This window comes from Salmo salar, chromosome 03, assembly GCF_965601325.2.
Source record: "Salmo salar chromosome 03, fSalSal1, whole genome shotgun sequence".
Taxonomy (NCBI): Eukaryota; Metazoa; Chordata; class Actinopteri; order Salmoniformes; family Salmonidae; genus Salmo; species Salmo salar.
The window spans coordinates 62,183,677-62,205,058 of record NC_138293.1 but is presented as its reverse complement, the minus strand read 5'-3'; the positions used below and the strand labels follow the sequence as shown (position 1 = coordinate 62,205,058).

The following is a 21,382-nucleotide window of genomic DNA, read 5'->3' as shown; positions in this document are numbered from 1 at the left end:
TTAGAAATGCTATTACTTCAATTTCTCAAACATATGACTATTTTACACCATTTTAAAGACAAGACTCTCGTTAATCTAACCACATTGTCCGATTTCAAAAAGGCTTTACAACAAAAGCAAAACATTAGATTGTCAGGAGAGTACCCAGCCAGAAATAATCACACACCCATTTTTCAAGCTAGCATATAATGTCACAAAAACCAAAACCACAGCTAAATGCAGCACTAACCTTAGATGATTTTCATCAGATGACACTCCTAGGACATTGTTATACAATACATGCATGTTTTGTTCAATCAAGTTCATATTTATATCAAAAAACAGCTTTTTACATTAGCATGTGACGTTCAGAACTAGCAAACATACCGAAAACTTCCGGTGAATTTACTAAATTACTCACGATAAACGTTGACAAAAAATATAACAATTATTTTAAGAATTATAGATACAGAACTCCTTTATGCAATCGCGGTGTCAGATTTTTAAAATAGCTTTTCGGCAAAAGCACATTTTGCAATATTCTGAGTAGATGGCTCGCCATCACGGGCTAGCTAATTTGACACCCACCAAGTTTGGCGTTCACTAAACTCAGAATTACTATAAGAAAAATTGGATTACCTTTGCTGTTCTTTGTCAGAATTCACTCCCAGGACTTCTACTTCATCCACAAATGTTGTTTTGGTTCAAAATAATCCATAGTTATGTTCAAATATCCTCTGTTTTGTTCTTGCGTTCAAGACACTATCCGAACGGTGACGCGCGGACGCGTATCGTGACAAAAAATGTCAAAATATTCCATTACCGTACTTCGAAGCATGTCAAACGCTGTTTAAAATCAATTTTTATGCGATTTTTCTCGTAAAATAGCGATAATATTCCGACCGGGAGTCGTTGTTTTCGTTCAAAGACTCAAAGAAGAAAATGGACTCTACACGTGTTCTCAGATCGACCACTATCCAAATGTGCTACTGTTTTTCAGGCAGGGGCTGCAAAGTCATAATTCAACGTTCTGGCGCCTTCTGAGAGCCTATGGGAGCCTTAGAAAGTGTCACGTTACAGCAGAGATCCTCTGTTTTCAATAAAGAGAATAAAGAAGGCCAAGAAATGGTCAGAGAGGGCACTTCCTGTACAGAATCTTCTCAGGTTGTGGCCTGCCATATGAGTTCTGTTATACTCAGACACCATTCAAACAGTTTTAGAAACTTTGGGTGTTTTCTATCCAAATCAAACAATTATATGCATATTCTAATTTCTGGGCAGTAGTAATAACCAGATTAAATCGGGTACGTTTTTTATCCGGATGGGAAAATACTGCCCCCTACCCTAGAGAGGTTAATTGAGTTGATGCAGGCAAAATACAGGGTTTTGTCCATTAGGTGCCGAACTGAACAAAGAGGACTGGAACATGGAGAGACTACCTGGACTTGTCCACAGCAACCTTTGGTTTGCTAGACGTTCACGTTATATGGCCGACCAACCACACTACTTTCATTTTTGCCTTATTAAGTAACCTTGGGTGTTATGTAACCATACCAAACGTGACATGTCATAATGATATGAGCATCCCGGATTTTTGTTTACTATGTTACGCCTAGTCTGAGACCAGGCTGTCCAATAAGAAACACTTGTTTTAAAAAGTTTCTTATTGCTGTCCCTAATGAACATGGTCACACTCCATTTCTCAGTCTCCCTCTTTCTCACCCTGTCTACAGTTTGTATGGTTCTCTGTGCGCTCGTGCTTGAGGCTGAGGTGTTTATATCATGATTATAACACTGACTAAAGTTGGCCTCACATGAAAGTCACCCTGTCATGGGAGCTGTCCATTAACAGTTATACTTCAATCTGCTATGTTGTCCTTTTTTGCCTTTTGGAGTGTGGTAGATAACAAGATACAGAATTTGGCTAGAGAGAATTTTGTGAACCAAGCATACCTTTTAGTCTAGAATAGAAAGAGGTCCATTCTGCATGGATAGAATCTAGAGTCTTTTTATAATAGGAGCACTGATTATCTTGTTTACTGATGAAACGGTTGTCTGACATATTTGCTATTTTACCATTTCCACTACGTGTACAGTCGTGGCCAAAAGTTTTGAGAATGACACAAATATTAATTTTCACAAAGTCTGCTGCCTCAGTTTGTATGACGTAATTTAAATATACTCCAGAATGTTATGACGAATGATCAGATGAATTGCAATTAATTGCAAAGTCCCTCTTTGCCATGTAAATGAACTGAATCCCCAAAAAACATTTCCACTGCATTTCAGCCCTGCCACAAAAGGACCATCTGACATGTCAGTGGTTCTCTCGTTAACGCAGGTGTGAGTGTTGACGAGGACAAGGCTGGAGATCACTCTGTCATGCTGATTGAGTTCGAATAACAGACTGGAAGCTTCAAAAGGAGGGTGGTGCTTGGAATCATTGTTCTTCCTCTGTCAAACATGGTTACCTGCAAGGAAACACATGCCGTCATCATTGCTTTGCACAAAAAGGGCTTCACAGGAAAGGATATTGCTGCCAGTAGGATTGCACCTAAATCAACTATTTATCGGCTCAACAAGAACTTCAAGGCGAGCAGTTTAATTGTTGTGAAGAAGGCTTCAGGGCGCCCAAGAAAGTCCAGCAAGCGCCAGGACCGTCTCCTAAAGTTGATTCAGCTGCGGGATCGGGGCACCACCAGTACAAAGCTTTCTCAGGAATGGCAGCAGGCAGGTGTGAGTGCATCTTCACGCACAGTGAGGCAAAGACTTTTGGAGGATGGCCGGTGTCAAGAAGGGCAGCAAAGAAGCCACTTCTCTCCAGGAAAAACATCAGGGACAGACTGATATTCTGTAAAAGGTACAGGGATTGGACTGCTGAGGACTGGGGTAAAGTCATTTTCTCTGATGAATCCCCTTTCTGATTGTCTGGGGCATCTGGAAAAAAGCTTGTCCGAAGAAGACAAGGTGAGCGCTACCATTAGTCCTGTGTCATGCCAACAGTAAAGCATCCTGAGACCATTCATGTGTGGCATTGCTTCTCAGCCAAGGGATTGGGCTCACTCACAATTTTGAAAAGACGAACAATGCCTTTTCCAGCATGATGGAGCCCCTTGCCAAAAGGCAAAAGTGATAACTAAGTGGCTTGGGGAACAAAACATCGATATTTTGGTTCCATGGCCAGGATACTCCCCAGACCTTAATCCCATTGAGAACTTGTGGTCAATCTTCAAGACGCGGGTAGACAAACAAAACCCCACAAATTCTGACAAACTCCAAGCATTGATTATGCAAGAATGGGCTGCCATCAGTCAGTATGTGGCCCAGAAGTTAATTGACAGCATGCCAGGGCGGATTGCAGAGGTCTTGAAAAAGAAGGGTCAACACTGCAAATATTGACTCTTTGCATCAACTTCATGTAATTGTCAATAAAAGCCTTTGACACTTATGAAATGCTTGTAATTATACTTCAGTATTCCATAGTAAAATCTGATAAAAATATCTAAAGACACTGAAGCAGCAAACTTCGTGGAAATTAATATTTGTGTCATTCTCAACTTTTGGCCACGACTGTTGAATACATCCAGATTATTAGCCTAGGGGCGATGACATCTAACAACAAATATTTTACTTTGAGGTACATTCCCTAAACAAAAGCTTGTTTCATTTGAAATATGTAGTCTAGGCTTTTTTTTTTTTGTCTGTTGAGTGTGTGGTTTTAAGTGGATATGATTGGATGGATAAAGGAGATAAGAATGTGGGGGTACAGGAGCTAGGGCCTTGCTACTGCTGCTGGGGGGCAGAGGATCGTTCAGCTCACATGACTGAGTTGGGTCTTGTGTGTGTGCATGTGGATCTGTGGTGATGAGTAAGAGGGGAGAGACTACTCAGTACTCTCTTTGTGGTGAGACATTCCCTGGCTCATCTTCTCTGATCCAGGAGGAAAGTCTCTGGGCCAGGATTTGGAGACCCTAGCTAGCAACCTCTTCTGGACCTCAGATATCGGGACCTGGGATGAGAAGAGGATTCTACACCAGTATATACAGAGTGGATGTCGGATGGAGATTGGAACCCATAGATCTGTAACTTTTGTGTCTGGAAACTAGTTGAAAATGACCTGTTCCCGCTTGACTCTCTTTAGAATGTTTTCTGTCTGAACGAGATATTCTTCTTGAAACTAATTTTGCCAGTGTGGAGGCAGGGTATCAACAGAGTGAGAATCGTGGGTGTTCAACAGCTCTGTGAGTGCTTGACCAACTTTTTCTCTTTACTCCTGTGGATATTGTTTTGAAATCAAACCCAGAGGGTGTGGCTCCAGGTCCGAGCCCTCATTCTACACCACTGGGTCACCTATCCTCAGCAGCCGCAACAGGAAACTGGGAGACAGAAAGAGGTGAATATAGTGTGTTGGACCAACTACACCGGTGGAGAGGACATTTCCCCCCCCCCCCCCCCCCCTTACCTGTCCTGTGCCTGGATAGGACTTGAAAAACGGTACCGTATGCCCCCTCTTGTTTTGAAGAGTTTAACCATATCTGGACACTAGACCTTATCTGCACTTCTAACTGCTCTCACACTATCTTCTCCGACCACTCTACTTCCCTCTCTGTCTCTATCAGAGATGGGGGCTGCCTTCAAGAGGTTCTGTGCTCGGTTCTGTTGCTGCTGCTGCTGTAGCGATGATGAAAGTGAGGAGGAGAAGGAGCCTTTAATCAGGTATGCAATCCATGACACACTGACATACACACTTATCACCATGACATTCACACTTATCACCATGACAACCTGACACACTTCCACCACAGGAGGCTGCTGAGGGGAGGACGGCTCATAGTAATGTCTGGAATGGAGTGAATGAAATGGCATCAAACATGTGTTTTGATATCATTCCACCTAATCCGCTCCTGCCATTACTATGAGCCCGTACTCCCCAATTAAGGGGACACCAACCTCCTGTGACTTACACACACTTATCGCGGCACACAATATGATGCTTAAAAAACAATGTCACAATTCCTCATATGATTTCTCACCATCCTTATCTCTCCACACCAATCCATAGATTTGAGAGATATGTCATGCTCTCCATCCACAGCCCTCAGATTTAGTCACACTAGTGTAATACACAGGTGTGGAACCAACAAACAAACATCCTCTTTATATCTATTGAATTGATAACAGCTTCACAGTCATCCCGATGTTCCCCTGATAGACCACGCGCCTGTGCTTGTGTGTGAGTGTCTATTTGTTATTTTGTCTATTTGTTTCAGTCCTGACACTTTGGAGTACTTTGACCGCGAGGCGAAGAAGCGAAGGGAACAGGAACAGAACCTATGGAGTGAGCCAGGCGACCCGAGCCACTCAGAGAGAGACGATGACCGGATCCTGTACAACCTCATCCAGAACAGGAACCAGACCCGCAGGGGCTCGCTGGTACCAGAGGGGGGACCCAGGGAGGGGGACAGGGAACACTTACTGTATGACAACAGAGAGTTTGGCTCCCTAAGAGGGGGGAAACAACCCACTGGGCACACACTGGTTGAATCAACGTTGTTTCCACGTAATGTCAATGAAATTACATTGAATCGACATGGAATAGACGTTGAATTGACGTCTGTGACCAATGGGAGGTGGACAAAATGAGAAATCTGGGGAAAAGAGAGGCAGCGTGAAGTTATCCTAGATTGTCTGCTCTGTCTACATTGTTTTGCAGGGCAGCATACAACACTTTACCTCCATCAGCCAGTAGATGGTGCATTTTATGCGCTCTAGTATAATGTAGGCCTACATTATCCAACTGGGTACCATGCTTGTCCTCTGTCTCCTGTTTGTTGTGTGAATGGGCTGCTATCTCACATTAGGCTTACTCTAGTTGATTGACCTGTGTTTCTGGTGATAGTTGTGTACTAGGTTAATATTGTTTGTATGTAACCCTGACCCTTTCCCTCTATAGGCGCACCGGCGTCTGAGTGTGGACATTGAGGGTATGAGAGATCTGCGTCGGGAGGTCAGGGACAAGTGGAAGATGATCCTGGAGAATTTAGGTGAGAGAGAACAAGTGGAAGGGTAAAATGAGGGTGATAGAGAACAAATGGAAGGGTAACATGAGAGAGAGACAAAATGAATAAAATCTCATCTCAGCAAAGGTGAACTCTTATTGGCTCAGGGTTCATGGCGGAGGCGGAGTCTCTGCTGACGGTGTCTGCCAGTGCGTCGTATGACCGCATGAAGAACGCCTCGGCGTCACGCACACTACTACACACGCTCCACTCTGAGACATCTATCTTCAACACCCGGGAGGCCCCACCTGAGAGATACCTCTTCATCCTGGTGAGAACAGAAACTTACAGAGGGGGGACATTTTGTATTATGGTTATAATGTCTTCCACTTCACTGCTTTCTCCAAATCACATCCTGTTTGATGATGATGACTCTTATGCCTCCCCTCTTCCTCTGTTTACTTTCTTCCTTCCCTCTTTGGGTCTTTTCCCTTTTTCCTTCACTTTGTTTTTCACCCTCCATCTTCCTCTCTTTCCCTCCTCTCTCCATCTTCCCCTCTCTCCTTTTCATATAGGATCGTCTCATATACCTGGATGCTGCTGAGGACTTCTTGGCGAAGGCTAGACGCTTCTACCCCAAGCGTGATACTGATGATGAAGATGAGGACAACCCATTAGCAGTCAACCTGCCGTTGCTACTGGCCAGAGTGAACCGCACCATGAACGGAGAAGGGGGCGATGATGAAGACGAGAGGCTGGATGAGGAAGATGGGAGCGGAAGAGAGGACAACTTCTAGACAGAACAGGAGCTGCAATGACCTCAAACAGTAGACGGGGCAGTAGTTAGTTTGTTGCAGAGTTGGGAGTATACAGTACTAGGATGTCTGATTCTGAAAATACTCTCCCAATTTGCACTAACTCTAGGGGCTCTATTCCATCTGTGTTGCAGAAGTGTTACAAATTGTTCAATAGAAATGTAAACGCCATTTTTGATTGAACAGTCATATGCAGTGTTTACCGTGAAAGCAGTGTCTGCTAACATGGGAACATTGCCTTTACATTTCAATCACTCTGTAACGCTGCACTTCCGCGATTCAAATTTAGTAGAGCCCGAGGTTTGAACAAAAATATACAGCTTTCCTTTCTCCTCATCAGAACCATGATTCTGTTATTCTTATTTGTCTGTTTAGGCATACTTAGCTGGGTCTCAGGTATATTAGCGAGAGTTTTGGAGGTTATCACCCTGCCATTTTTTTTTTATCCATCAGACAGTGTTCGTTACCCAACTCCCTGGGTCTGTTCATTATTGGTCTCAGCCAGGGAACACAGCGGACACAGTAAACACAGCACTGAAACCCGTAGGGCACAGCTGTCCTGTTCCACATCAGCACTTTGTCTCATGATTATCAGCACTTGTTTTATCTAGTCACAAGACAGTATTTTAAAACCAGTAATTAAGATTACCTTGGAATAAATGTGTAGTAAACAAATGTTGTTATTTTTGAGTCGTCCATTTCCTTGCGGACTATGCTTATCAAGAGGTACTAGTGTGTTTTTGTTCATGAAGTTGAGTTTAGTAACAAAATGACTCAACTTTGAATGAGTGTGTGGGTCTGTATGAACAGTGGAGGTTGCAGTATGTGGGTATCTAATGGTCACTTCAAGTACATGTCAAGATTGTGAGAGCGTTTGGGATGTTTTGGTGAGTTGAAGGGGATGCAGCATGTGTCTTATGTTCTGTTGTGAAGTTGATATGGAAAATAAAGTGGCAACCTGATACCGCAGACCAAGTTGTGTGTTTGTTTGTTTGGCAGGGTTAATGTGTTCACGGGGAACTCTAAACTCCCAGTCACATGTCGGCATGGTGTGGTCACAGCTCCAACACTGGCTCAGCCATGCCTGCTGTGAGCCACGCCCCACAGAGATAGCCTCTGACCTGGTCCAATCTGGCCTGTCCTGGGAGCTCTGGGTTCACAGGGGGTGTGTGGATGAGGATGTTGATGTTTTGATGGTCAGCTGTCTGTAATGTTACGTGAGAATGACACTGGTGAGGGTACATCTCTCAACACTGCAGCAGCCTGTTTCTTAGAACAGTGGATTCATGTCCATAGGGGGAACAAAGCCACTCGCTCCCTCAGGTTTGTACTGTTTTTACATTTTTCAGATGTTAAATTAATTACTCAACTTCCTTTTTAAGCCCAAGTTTATTAATAATAAAAAATATATATTTTATGGCGGGGACACACTGACTGGACAAGGCAAAGAGTACCCCCCCCCCCCCCCCCCCCCCCCCCACCTAGTAAGTGGTTCCTTCCAAGGTGCACAGAGCAGAGATGCCTAGACAAGATGCTAGATACTCTAGTCTAATAGTTGCAGTATCGTCAGTGGAGGAGAGAGCGTGTGGAGTGAAACTGGATTTTAGCTGCCAGTGATGGGCAGGAGGTATGTTTGTAAATTAATTTGATCAAGCTATGTAGCCTATTGATTCCTTCTTGATGAATAAATAAACTAATGTTTTGCTGTTTCTCTGTAAAATACTTAATTTGATCACTTTTTTGTTGTTGATAATTTTCCTGCACAGCAGTAAATGCAAACTTTTCCGTTTTAAAAAGGCTTCTAAAGTTTGTAATTTCCACTTTGAAATTTCAGACTTGATTTGCCCTGACGAAAAATGATTCGTCCCCTATGAAAACGGCCATTAATATATAATTTACATCTCCTGTTGTTCAGGAATATATTCCTGCTGTAGCAAACTGGTTCAAATTAAGATCCTACATTTGTAGCCACCTATCAATTTTATGAAGTTGGAAATTCATAGGCAGAGCTATACATGCAAAGATTGACAGACATTTAGATTGTTCTTTAAAAAAATGTAATGACAATAAATAGATACACAATTGACTAAAACGTATTTCATTATTGGCTTATGACACTATATACCAGCGTGCCAGTTGTACTTAACTCCTAAGGCATAAAAGTTCAGCAAGGAAGAAGCCACTGCTCCAAAACTGCCATAAAAAAGCCAGACTACGGTTTGCAACTGCATATGGGGACAAAGATCGTACTTTTTGGAGAAATGTCCTCTGATCTGATGAAAGAAAAATAGAACTTCTTGGCCATAATGACCATCGCTATGTTTGGAGGAAAAAGGGGGAGGCTTGCAAGCCAAAGAACACCATCCCAACCGTGAAGCACGGGGGTGGCGGCATCATGTTGTGGGGGTGCTTTGCTGCAGGAGGGACTGGTGCACTTCATAAAATAGATGGCATCATGAGGGAGGAAAATTATGTGGATATATTGAAGCAACATCTCAAGACATCAGTCAGGAGTTTAAAGCTTGGTTGCAAATGGGTCTTCCAAATGGACAATGACCCCAAGCATACTTCCAAAGTTGTGGCAAAATGGCTTAAGGACAACAAAGTCAAAGTATTGGAGTGGCCATCACAAAGCCCTGTCCTCAATTCTATTGAACATTTGTGGGCAGAACTGAAAAAGTGTGTGCGAGCAAGGAGGCCTACAAACCTGACTAAGTTACAAACCTGACTAAGTGGAAGGCTACCCGAAACATTGACCCAAGTTAAACAATTTAAAGGAAATGCTACCAAATACTAATTGAGTGTATGTAAACTTCTGACCCATTGGGAATGTGATGAAAGAAATAAAAGCTGAAATAAATCAAATACAATTATTCTGACATTTCACATTCTTAAAATAAAGTGGTGATCCTAACAGACCTAAGACAGGGAATTTTTACTACGATTAAATATCAGGAATTGTGAAAAACTGAGTTAAATGTATTTGACTAAGGTGTATGTAAACTTCCGACTTCAACTGTATTTAAAAGCTGTTTCAGGTGTTTGAAAAATGCAACATTCTCCAACCACCCCCATCACATATTTTGTGCCCCCTCTAAAATAATGGATGCATTACGAACACACACGTACACACACGTACACACACACACACGTACACACACACACACACACACACACACACACACACACACACACACACACACACACACACACACACACACACACACACACACACACGCACACACGCACACACGCACACACGCACACACACACACACACACACTATCGCTCCCTCTGTCTGATCTTAGTTATAAAGTGCAGTCTCTCTCTCTCTCTCTCTCTCTCTCTTTTTTTCTGACAGCTCATTTAAGTGTCACTTCCCAGCAGCTGAGGCTGACTGTATAGTTATGTAACGGAGAGAGCACGCCCTGGCACTGTGGAGGGGGACGGAATGATAAGCCTGGCAGGATCACCTTATCACTGCTCACCCTTGGGGAACTTCTACACCGAAGGCCTCATTAGAATAGTGATGTCACAATTAATCCATGAACAGAGCAACTTTGAGGACCCATGCGGGTCCCTATCACACCTACTGTCAGGCAGCTGTGTCCCCGACAGACATGTGACTTGTGTTGTTGTTGTTGTTGTGTGCTTAAAGAACCCATGCAGCCATATTTATTTCAATGTTTTAGCTTTTCTGGATTAGAATTAAGTAACTTGCTGTGATTGTTTTCAATTAAAATGGTAAAAAAGAAACACAAAAAGCTTCTTAGCAAAGAGCAATTTCTCAAGCAATAATTTTGCTAGGACTGTCTGGGAGTAAGGAGAGGACAACTGAAACTGTTATTGGCAGACAGGTTTGGAACTCTCTTTTTGGTCTATCAACTAATTTACCATATACCACAAACCCCAGAGGTGCCTTATTGCTATTATAAACTGGTTACCAATATAATAAGCGCAGTAAAAATAATTTTTGATCATACCTGTGGTATACTCTCTGATATACCATGGCTGTCAGCCAATCAGCATTCAGGGCTTGAACCACCCAGTTTATAATCTCTAATGTATTACTATAATGATGACTATTATGATTTTACTTCACAGTAAGGGGGGGGGGGTCACAACTGCTTTACTAAAATTGCATTGGCCAACACAGTACTGTAATACCTACCATTTACATAGCAGACACAAAATGATAACAGTCCACACATTTTGGTATGTGTCCCCAGTGGGAATTGAACCCACAACTCTGGGGTTGCTAGTGCCATGCTCTTATAAACTGAGCCACGTACAGGACCACTACAATACATAAATTCAATACAATACTGGAAAATACAATACACGATTACAATACAGGTGAAAGAAGTAGGATTGCCGTCCCCACAAACGTGCCACCCTCCTTCAGGCCATGGAGGAGGCATGCAATGATTTCAACCCAGACCTATGTCAGGCTTGGATTCACCATGCCAAAATGTTTTTCCCCAGGTGCATGAACAATAAGGATATTTACTGTGATTTCGATGACAACCTATGGCCAAATGCTCAAGACAGGCGTGATGCAAACTAGTGCCTGCTAAACATGATGTTTCTGTCATTTATTTAATTTGTTACATTGTGAGAGATGTCTTTAATGATCACACCTTTGATCACACATGGGATAGAAATTATGGAAATGTGATGTTCAGTCACTTTTAATGGGTAGTACAAGTGTATTGCCTAATGTGAAAACAGTGTAATGTACTGTAATTTACAGTACTGTAGCATCTACATTCAAAGGGCAATTGTGAAACATGTATCTTACATTGTTTCTATTGGATTAACTGGTTAAATGTAAAATAACTAGATTGAGAACATGTCATTATGTGTTGTTTTGCTGGTTAACCCTTGTGTTGTCTTAAGGGTAAAAAATTACCTGCCACTATGTTTAACAGCAGAGCAAACCACCTAAATTATATTTTTAAAGTTGAAATTTGATGACCCCAACATTAGAAAAAGTGAAACATCGCCTTCGTTCATATTACCATGAAAGCTGTACACCAGCAGCGTACAAAGATTGCCTTAGGGTCATTTTTGACCCGGCAGTCATAAAATCGTTTACACACACACACACACACACACACACACACACACACACACACACACACACACACACACACACACACACACACACACACACACACACACACACACACACACACACACACACACACACACACACACACACACACACACACACACACACACACACACACAACTAGGTATCTAGCTATATGACATAAAATTCTGTGTAAAATATCTAAAAGACTGTAATGTAACATTAACTGTAAATCTATCAGTCACTAGTGGAAACACTTACAGCTGTAATTAAGTTACATAATCTACAATCAGTTTGTTCGACCTGACGAGCTTTAACAGTGTGAGGGCCTTCTGGTTCTTTACTTGCATTACAAATGTTACCAGTTTGGAGTTTTGTACAAGGAGTTTTTCAAATTCACCACATATTTATGAACATAGCACCAAAGCGATAAAAAAAGCTGTAACACTGACTCATATGACAGTCACTAATGTACTGTATGTGCAAGGTGAATGAGTGTCAAAAAAAGACTGATTGACTTATCAAATGTCAAAATGTATTTAGTTCTGTTTTTTGAAAAGGAGGTTGATCTCACTGCAGAAGTATGCCTCGAGACTTACTAGGTTTCTGCAATTGGAATCCTGAACTGAAGTGACATTTTATGGTTACCATGGCTGCATAACACATAGTGTGTGTGTGTGTGTGTGTGCGTGCGTGCGTGCGCGGGCGTGCGTGCGTCTGCGATATCTTACATACGTTGTGTCGTTACGGTACATGTCTTAGACGTGAGAATAGGAATACATTGCTGTACTTAGGGGACATTTTTATGAGGTTTTATTTGAGGACATTTCATCTAAATGAAGTACATGAGAATATTAATTGAGACTAATAAGTCATAGCTAATGTATAACCTAAAGTTGAGCGAGAGGAACGAATCTAATACTTTATCATTTTTTGTATTATCCGATAACTATGCAGCTGTGTAAAATATTGTAAATTGAAGAATAGATTCATATCTAGTTTCAATATTAATTTGAAAGCAACGGAGACATGTGTATCTTTAAATGTATTCTTGCTATGCAGGTATTATATATTGGATGACATCAGTGTCTGATGCGGAAGAGTTAGTCATTGACAGAGTGGCTGGTAGTGACACCGAGGCGACATTACATGTGTGCGTGTGTGTGTGCGTGCGTATGTGTGTGTGTGTGTGTTGTGTGTGCGTACGTGTGTTTTGTGTGTGTGCGTGAGAGACAGAAAATCTTTAAGACTGTAACCTGAGTTGCTCTTGGCTGGAGTGGGTCTCTGTCATCAGACTAATAAATCAAAGTTAGAAGTTACAGTCAAAGACAGACGAAACACTGCTACAACACAGCTAATAAGCCCGATAACAGATTCACAAGGTACTGTTCTCCAGTCAAATAAAAATGACTGGTGTTTTACTGACCGTAGTTCATACAAAAAAAGAGTTGGTCCCTTGGTCAATGCCTTGGCCTGGTATCTGTTCCGTAGCACGTATAGCCTTGCTTTATCCAAAAGAGACTGACCACCTGCCTACAGAACATCACCTTTGACCTTGAGTCTCTAAAAGGAACCGTTACCCCAAATATAGCCAGGCCGTACATGCCAGGGCTCTCCCGGGTTACTGAAAGAGACAACCTTAAACTCAGCAATTTCACACTGCTAGCTATCAAGATAACTGTCAGTTTCAAAATCTGTATGTATGTTTATGTACAGTATATGTACATGTACACTGAGTAGACCAAACATTAGGAACACTTTTATAGAATTGAGTTGTAGACCTTTTGCCCTCAGAACAGCCTCAATTCATCGGGGCATGGACTCTACAAGGTGTCCAAAGAGTTCCACAGGGATGCTGGGTCATGTTGACTCTAATGCTTCCCACAGTTGTGTCAAGTTGGCTGGATGTCCTTTGTGTGGTGGACCATTCTTGATACACACAGGAAACTGTTGAGCTTGAAAAGCTAAGCAGTGTCGCAGTTCTTGACACAAACCGGTGCACCTGGCAGCTACTACTGTCCCCCTTTCAAAGGTACATACATTCACCCTCCGACTGGCACATACACAATCCATGTCTCAATTGTCTCAAGGTTTAAAAATCCTTCTTTAACACGTCTCTTCTTCATCTACACTGATTGAAGTGATTTAACAGGTGGCATCAGTAAGGGATCATAGCTTTCACCTGGATTGACGTGGTCAGTCTGCGTCATGGAAAGAGTTCTTAATGTTTTGTATACTCAATCTATGTATTCTCTCTTGGGGCAAATAGAGTTTCCCCTCAGCACCCAGCATTATTAGCATGAGCTGATCTCTTTCCACATTAGTGTTCTGCAACTGGTTGCTATATGTACATCAAGACCTAAGCTCGATTCAGATGCCAGCTCTCAGAAGTCCCCCCCCCCTTGCGTGCTCGTGTGTGTTAACATGTCTCTGAACACTGGGTCTGATAGTGCTCTTATGAGGGAAACGTTCTACTTCGTTTGATAACCAGATGTCCCTCAATTTAGCATGTTAGGCCGAGGTGATTATAGAGGGGATTGGGGGTATAATTTGGGTATCAGGGGATTCTGAGTACAATTACCGGTAACCCACCCACTCCCATTTCTTTACCGCACTCTCTCTCTCTCTCCCCCAGCCACCTCCCACTCTCTCTCTCTCTCCCCCAGCCACCTCCGTCTCTCTCTCTCTCTCCCCCAGCCACCTCCCACTCTCTCTCTCTCTCCCCCAGCCACCTCCCACTCTCTCTCTCTCTCCCCCAGCCACCTCCGTCTCTCTCTCTCTCTCCCCCAGCCACCTCCCACTCTCTCTCTCTCTCCCCCAGCCACCTCCGTCTCTCTCTCTCTCTCCCCCAGCCACCTCCCACTCTCTCTCTCTCTCCCCCAGCCACCTCCGTCTCTCTTTCTCAACAGCTGCCCTGAGTGAGTCAGTTCTAACTCCCGGGACAAAGTCAGAGACGGGCCGCTCTTGGTGTCAGGTGTCAGCACACACTAGCTGTGGAGTGACAACATGGCTTAGAAATAGCAGCAGGGCTTCTATAAAAGACATAGACGGGCATGGTCCCAGACACAGACAGCAGAGACCACCAGACCATCACCATCACCACCACCACAGAGACAAGAGAGAGGAGAGAGCTGCCTGAACCGTCACAGATTACCTTGGCTAGCAACTACAGACAGACAGATAGTCCAGAGAGAAAAACACCGAACGCAGAGATACCAAGACAGACAGATAGAGGAGTCCGAGAAACTACCGGAGGTGATAAAACCGATATAAGGACAGAACTTCACCCACACGGAACCGTGATAATGCAGGTGTGTACCGTTGTTGAGAAGCGTGCTGGGGCCGTGGTGGGGGCTGAGCTGGCCTGCAGCGTACGGGAGGAGAACAAGGCTCAGAGGGAGAGCTACAAAGCCGACTGGAACAGTGTTAACATGAAGACCCGAGCCATGGACAGGTGAGTCCCAGCCTTTGGACAAACTGTATTTATTACTTCTGGTAGATGTAACATATTGAATAACATTAAGTAATTTCTTCTTATATAAAATCTTCGATATCAATAAAGCTAGACGTCCTCCTATATCACCCTGTGAGTCATTATACTCAAGACTAGCCTACTGTATCATTTATCTTAGTTATAATAACTGTCAGGCTAATCTATCAGCTGACTGTAAAATGTCATGATTTTCATTTCGCTGGTAGGATTCTCAGCTTGATACTGAGAGAGATTAGAGTTTGAAAAGCACTGAGCAATGTCCAACTGTTCATTCCTAACTGTGTCGGTCTCATCTCTCCACAGGCAGACGATGAACATGAACGATGACTCTCGTCGGGAGACCTACACTCGTCAGTGGGAAGCTCGCTCTCTGACCCAGGCCTGTCCCTCGGGGGTGTACAGAGTGGGCACCGTGGAGAGGGGTGTGAGGGAGCACCAGCTCCTGCCCAAGAGGAACACCCTGCCCCTGCCCATCTTCACCCCTGCACAGCTGGGCATCCGGCTGGGCCGCGGAGCACCACACACCCAGGAGGACCTCCGTCCCTTCCCCATCCCCGACGGCGCCTGCCCTGGCAAGAGGGCCGTGGTCGAGATCACACAGGACCTGCCCCCCGTCAAGCCACTCAGGATGGAGTTCGCCAAGGCGCCCAAAGCACTGGGCCGCTCCATGTCACAGGAGGTCCAGAGAGGGTGAAGGAAGAGGAGAGGAAGAGGAAGAATGGATGTTAGGGAGAAAGATTCATTGTGGGGCTCAGCCCATCAGATAACAGCATGGAGGGGTGTGTATAGATTTATACCTAGTAACATTTATTCCATCCCTATTCCCTAGTAGAGCCGTCACACAGTGCATACCTTTCCTGTTTCATTACTGTAGGTATTACATGTCCAATGTCGTACTGTTTGTTATACAAGGTATTATTCGCTTAGAGATCTGATGGCATCTTTTGACTGACAGAAAGGCAGACAAATGCTCTGTTCTTTCAGCTGTGCCATAAACTCATCTCCCTGCTGACTGGAAAAGACCAGACTGTCCTTGTCACGTCTACACACTGAATGAACTGTCTCTGCCCCCCTACCTGGCTAAAGCCAGCTGTGGATAAGCCACACAGCGTAGTATGGCATTCTGACCGCATTGTATGCAGTGGTACATTCTACCCCACTTGTCATATTATGGCAATGACACCTCACAGTATTGAGACAGCAGGATGTTTTATATGCTCAACCAATGTGTGTATGAGGATGTATTTATTGATGTATTCATGTGGAATGACCATGCACAGATGAGGGAGGTGAAGGAAGGGAAATATGAAGATATCAAAGATGCTTCAAAAGGGACAGAGTGGGAGATAGCAGAAGAGAATTGGAACTGTAGAGAGGAAATGAACAAGAAAGTGGGCAGGGAGAGAGGGGTGGAGGGGTGGGCTCAACATACCTTGGCATCCATCACTCTTCTTTTGTAACAATGGAGAGCTGGTGAGCCTCCAGACCTTCAGAAGTCCTTGACACACTCTAATCCTGGGTGAGAGGACAGAACGGTACAACGCCATCCCACACTGGGAACCCAGACAAAGGAGCCCCCTGGGCACAGACGTCAATTCAACATCTCTTCCATGTTGGTTCAATGTCATTTCATTGAAATGATGTGGAAACGACGTTGATTCAACCGGTGTGTGCCAAGTGGGAGGTGTCCCGCATCATGACTCAAGTCATTGATATAGACTGACTGAGTATGATCAAGACTTATTGTCTACATTTTAACAACGTGTAATTTGACTGTGTATGAGCTGTTCTGCCCACCTAGCTGTGTTTTAATGTTGACATCTGATGTACAGCATCTGATGTATCTGGTAGAGTTAGTGAACAGATCATACAGAATGATGTGTCTCTACTGTTGTTGAGGAAAGTGGGGTAAGTTGAGCCATTTCTTACGTTCAGCATCACTCTGTCAAGGGAAATATAGTATTCTTTCTAACAAAGATATCTACATGTATTTCAGGATGTTGTGTATCCCTGGAAATAAACAGAATTAATGTTAACATGATAGTTTTGAAAGCATAGTTTGTCCCAAAAAAAAGTGGTCTCTTGGCACAACTTAGTTGAGCCGGGGGCCGGGGGCCGGGTAAGTTAAGCCGTCTACAAATTTCTGTACTGAATGAAATATTACCACTACCTGTTTCCCAAATACAATTCAACACCATCACAATTGCTTTTTTGTCTTGTAGTAATTTTAAGCATCTTTTAACACTTGCCATTGGCTCAACTTACCCCATGGCCATTGGCGCAACATCCCAAGGCAAATATTTTGACAATATCAGCCCACACAGTTACAAGGATGCACTTTCATGCTAGGTTTAGGACCTCATATTGTAGCTTATAGAGACCCCTCATTATGTATAGAACAATTTTTCACAGACTCCATGAAATGATGACCTCTTCCTAAATATTTAGTCAAATTATTAATTTTGTGTATGGTTTCCAAGAAACAGCTAACCTCTTTGGCTCAACTTATCCCACTCTCCCCTATCTGTTTTCATGTGTTGTGTTTAAAATGTTTTTAGAATTATTTTTGTATAATAAAATCTGAAGTGCTTTTCACTTTTTTTTTCTCTGTGTGTTGACCTGTTGACCTGTCTTAATAAAAAAAGTTGAGTACAACCATCACAAAGACCACACACACACACACACACACACACACACACACACACAGTAAATGGGGAGTGGAGATGATAGATGCATCTACGCCTGACTGATTATCAGCTGTAAACAACATGGCTGACTCATGATCTTGCACCTGAAGACGTCTGTTCAGGCAGCAACAGCTGGACTGGGTTAGACACTTCAACATACAGCTTTATTAGTGGGGTAGAAGAAATATGGTCAAGCTCTGGACTAAGGAGAGTACAGATGTAGGATCTCAAATTTAGCAAGTTTGCTACAGCAGGAAAATAGTCCTGCAGTAACAAGAACTGTGAATTATAATTAATGGACATTTTTGTAGGGGCTTATATATTTTTCATAAGGAAAATCAAGTCTGAAATTTCAAAGTGGAAATTAAAAACTTCAGAAGATTTCTCAAACTTCAAATACACTACACATTTTACATTTCCTGAAAGTTCCCCTGCAACAGGGTGATTCAATTAGTGCCTAACATCTTACCGTAAGGATGGAAACTTGTAGACTGACTGAGCTGGACATCTCTCATCTCTATCTCCTGAGTTTTTCCACATTCTGTTACGTTACAGCCTTATAATAAAATTGATTAAATAGTTTTTTCCCCCTCACCAATCTACACACAATAGCCCATAATGAAAAAGCAAGAACAGGTTTTTAGAATCTTTTTGCAAATTTATAAAAAATAAATGAAAACAGAAATATTACATTTACATAAGTATTAAAACCCTTTACTCAGTACTTTGTTGAAGCACCTTTGGCAGCGATAACAGCCTTGAGTCTTCTTGGGTATGATGTTACAAGCTTAGCACACCTGCATTCAGAGACTTGTCCCAAAGTCATTCCTGCATTGTCTTGGCTGTGTGCTTAGAGTCGTTGTACTGTTGGAAGGTGAACCTTCGCCCCAGTCTAAGGTCCTGAGAGCTCTGGAGCAGGTTTTCATCAAGAATCTCTTTGTACTTTGCTTTGTTTAGCTTTCCCTCGATCCTGACTAGTCTCCCAGTCCCTGCTGCTGAAAAACACCCCCACAGCATGATGCTGCCACCACCATGCTTTACTGTAGGGATGGTGCCAGGTTTCCTCCAGACGCGATGCTTGGCATTCAGGCCAAAGAGTTCAAGCTTGGTTTCATCAGACCGGAGAATCTTGTTTCTCATGGTCTGAGAGTCCTTTAGATACCTTTTGGCAAACTTCAAGTGGGATGTCATGTGCCTTTTATTGAGGAGTGGCTTCTGTCTGGCCACTCTACCATAAAGGCCTGATTGGTGGAGTGCTGCAGAGATGGTTGTCCTTCTGAAAGGTTCTCCCATCTCCACAGAGGAACTCTCTAGCTCTGTCAGAGTGACCATTGGGTTCTTGGTCACCTCGCTGACTAAGGCCCTTCTCCCCCAGTTGCTCAGTTTGGCCAGGTGGCCAGCTCTAGGAAGAGTCTTGGTGGCTCTAAACTTTTTCCATTCAAGAATGATGGAGGCCACTGTCTTCTTGGGGACCTTCAGTGCTGCAGAAACTTGTTGGTACCATTCCCCAGATCTGTGCCTCAACATAATCCTGTCTCGGGCGCTTTACAGACAATTCCTTCAACCTCATGGCTTGGTTTTTACTCTGACATGCACTGTCAACTGTGGGACCTTGTATAGACAGGTGTGTGTGCCTTTCCAAATCATGTCCAATCAATTGAATTTACTACAGGTGGACTCCAATCAAGTTGTAGAAACATCTCAAGGATGCTCAACGGAAACAGGATGCACCTGAGCTCAATTTCGAGTCTTATAGCAAAGGATCTGAATACTTATGTAAAGAAGGTATTTCTGTTTTTTATTTGTCCCTGTCATCTCTCTTTATTGCTTTTCTCCCAGTAGGCTAATATCTCCACCGGCTCTCTGCCCAGGACACACTGTTCCAGTCTCGACCCACATACTGTGACCTCTACTTTCTCTCCCCTGTCCCTTCATGTTTACTCTTTCCTTCCAACTCACAGTTTCTCCAACTGGGATTGTTCATTTTCTCCCACTTCCCTTTCTTTTGGTCTTTCTCTCCATCTCGCCCTCTCTCTGTCCTTTTCTCTACCAACCCCTTGTCTCTCTGTTATGGGGTCTAGTATGGCTCTGTGTAGGGGTCTAGGTATTATTAGCAGGGTAAACATTGCTATCACTATAGAGACAGAGCCCGAGAGACAGCCGTATCTGCCTGTTCTTCTCCTCTGAGCTCTTAATCCCTCACTGTTTTATCAGAGCTTTGGTTCATCTGGTCTGCTTCCTTTCCCCCATATCTAGAATATTACCCCCCTCTACCACCCCCTAAACCCTATCTGCCACAGCCGCACCCCAAACAGGCCGAGACAGAATCCACCATAGACGCTGCCAAGTCATGAAACTCCCCTCCAGTAGCCAAGGAATGTCAGTTGACACGGAGAGTGAAGTTCATGTGGAAAATCTCAACACAACATGGACTCCCCCAAGTCTCAGTATATCAGATAGCCCTCATCCCATCTATCCTACTCCATCCACTAACTGTACATGCATTCTAGCACAGATATTAATAGTGTGTAACTTTAGCTTGATTGAATTAATCCATCCATCCATTTTGTGAATTACCGGTATGTGCTGTATTGTCTCCCATTTCAAGACTGACCCCAGATTTCCATCACCTTCAGGGTTCATGGAGTCAATTTGCTTTTGATCTCCTGCCTTCTAACCCCTCTGTGTACTCATCACAGTACATTTAAACCCTCACGGGGTCATGGGAGGTCATACTGTGGTGAAGTACGGTAGAATGAAGAGTCACTGTGAACGCCTGTCAAAACATGTGTTCTATTCTCTTGTGACCTATCAATAGGCTCTTAAAAGCACTTATGTCACACCCTGATCTATTTCACCTGTCTTGTGTTTGTCTTCACCCCCCTCACCAGGTTTATCCCATTTGTCCCTAATATCTCCTGTGTATTTACTGTATACCTGCGTTTTCTGTTTGTCTTTTGCCAGTTCGTCTTGTCCAGTCATGTCCTACCAGTGTTTTTTTCCCAATTTTTTTGTTTCCATAGTTGCTGTTTCTAGTCCTCCCGGTTTTTCCAACATTTTTGGACTACTAAACAGCTATTGATTTAGAACAACAGAGATACCACAAGTCGAAAAGAAAACAGGAGCTGCCTCCAATATTGCAGCACCATTTCAACTTCATCTTCTAATCACCTCTGCTTAGTCTAATACAGTGACAACTAAAATATACCAAAAAACAATTTAGTTCAATCAACGTAAGCAAAATATGATGTGGCTGTCCATGGTACTGATTTCTGTGTGTGCATGCAAGTAGAAAAACACAAGTTGACTGACCC

The 21,382-nt window shown here is 43.3% G+C and overlaps 2 protein-coding genes across 2 annotated transcripts; both read left to right on the top strand.

The window, feature by feature from the left end:
* The first annotated feature begins 4,475 nt into the window (after positions 1–4,475).
* On the top strand, positions 4,476–7,762 carry LOC106600979 (melanoregulin-like). Its single transcript, XM_082973078.1, has 5 exons — positions 4,476–4,695; positions 5,250–5,412; positions 5,933–6,023; positions 6,146–6,309; positions 6,554–7,762. Exons 1-5 carry the CDS (start codon positions 4,601–4,603, stop codon positions 6,773–6,775), a joined length of 735 nt encoding a protein of 244 aa, XP_082829204.1. The 5' UTR covers positions 4,476–4,600; the 3' UTR covers positions 6,776–7,762.
* A 7,100-nt stretch (positions 7,763–14,862) lies between these two features.
* Positions 14,863–17,976, top strand: LOC106601000 (telethonin). The gene is made up of 2 exons (XM_014192836.3): positions 14,863–15,342; positions 15,685–17,976. Exons 1-2 carry the CDS (start codon positions 14,942–14,944, stop codon positions 16,073–16,075), a joined length of 792 nt encoding a protein of 263 aa, XP_014048311.1. The 5' UTR covers positions 14,863–14,941; the 3' UTR covers positions 16,076–17,976.
* The last annotated feature ends 3,406 nt before the right edge of the window (positions 17,977–21,382 follow it).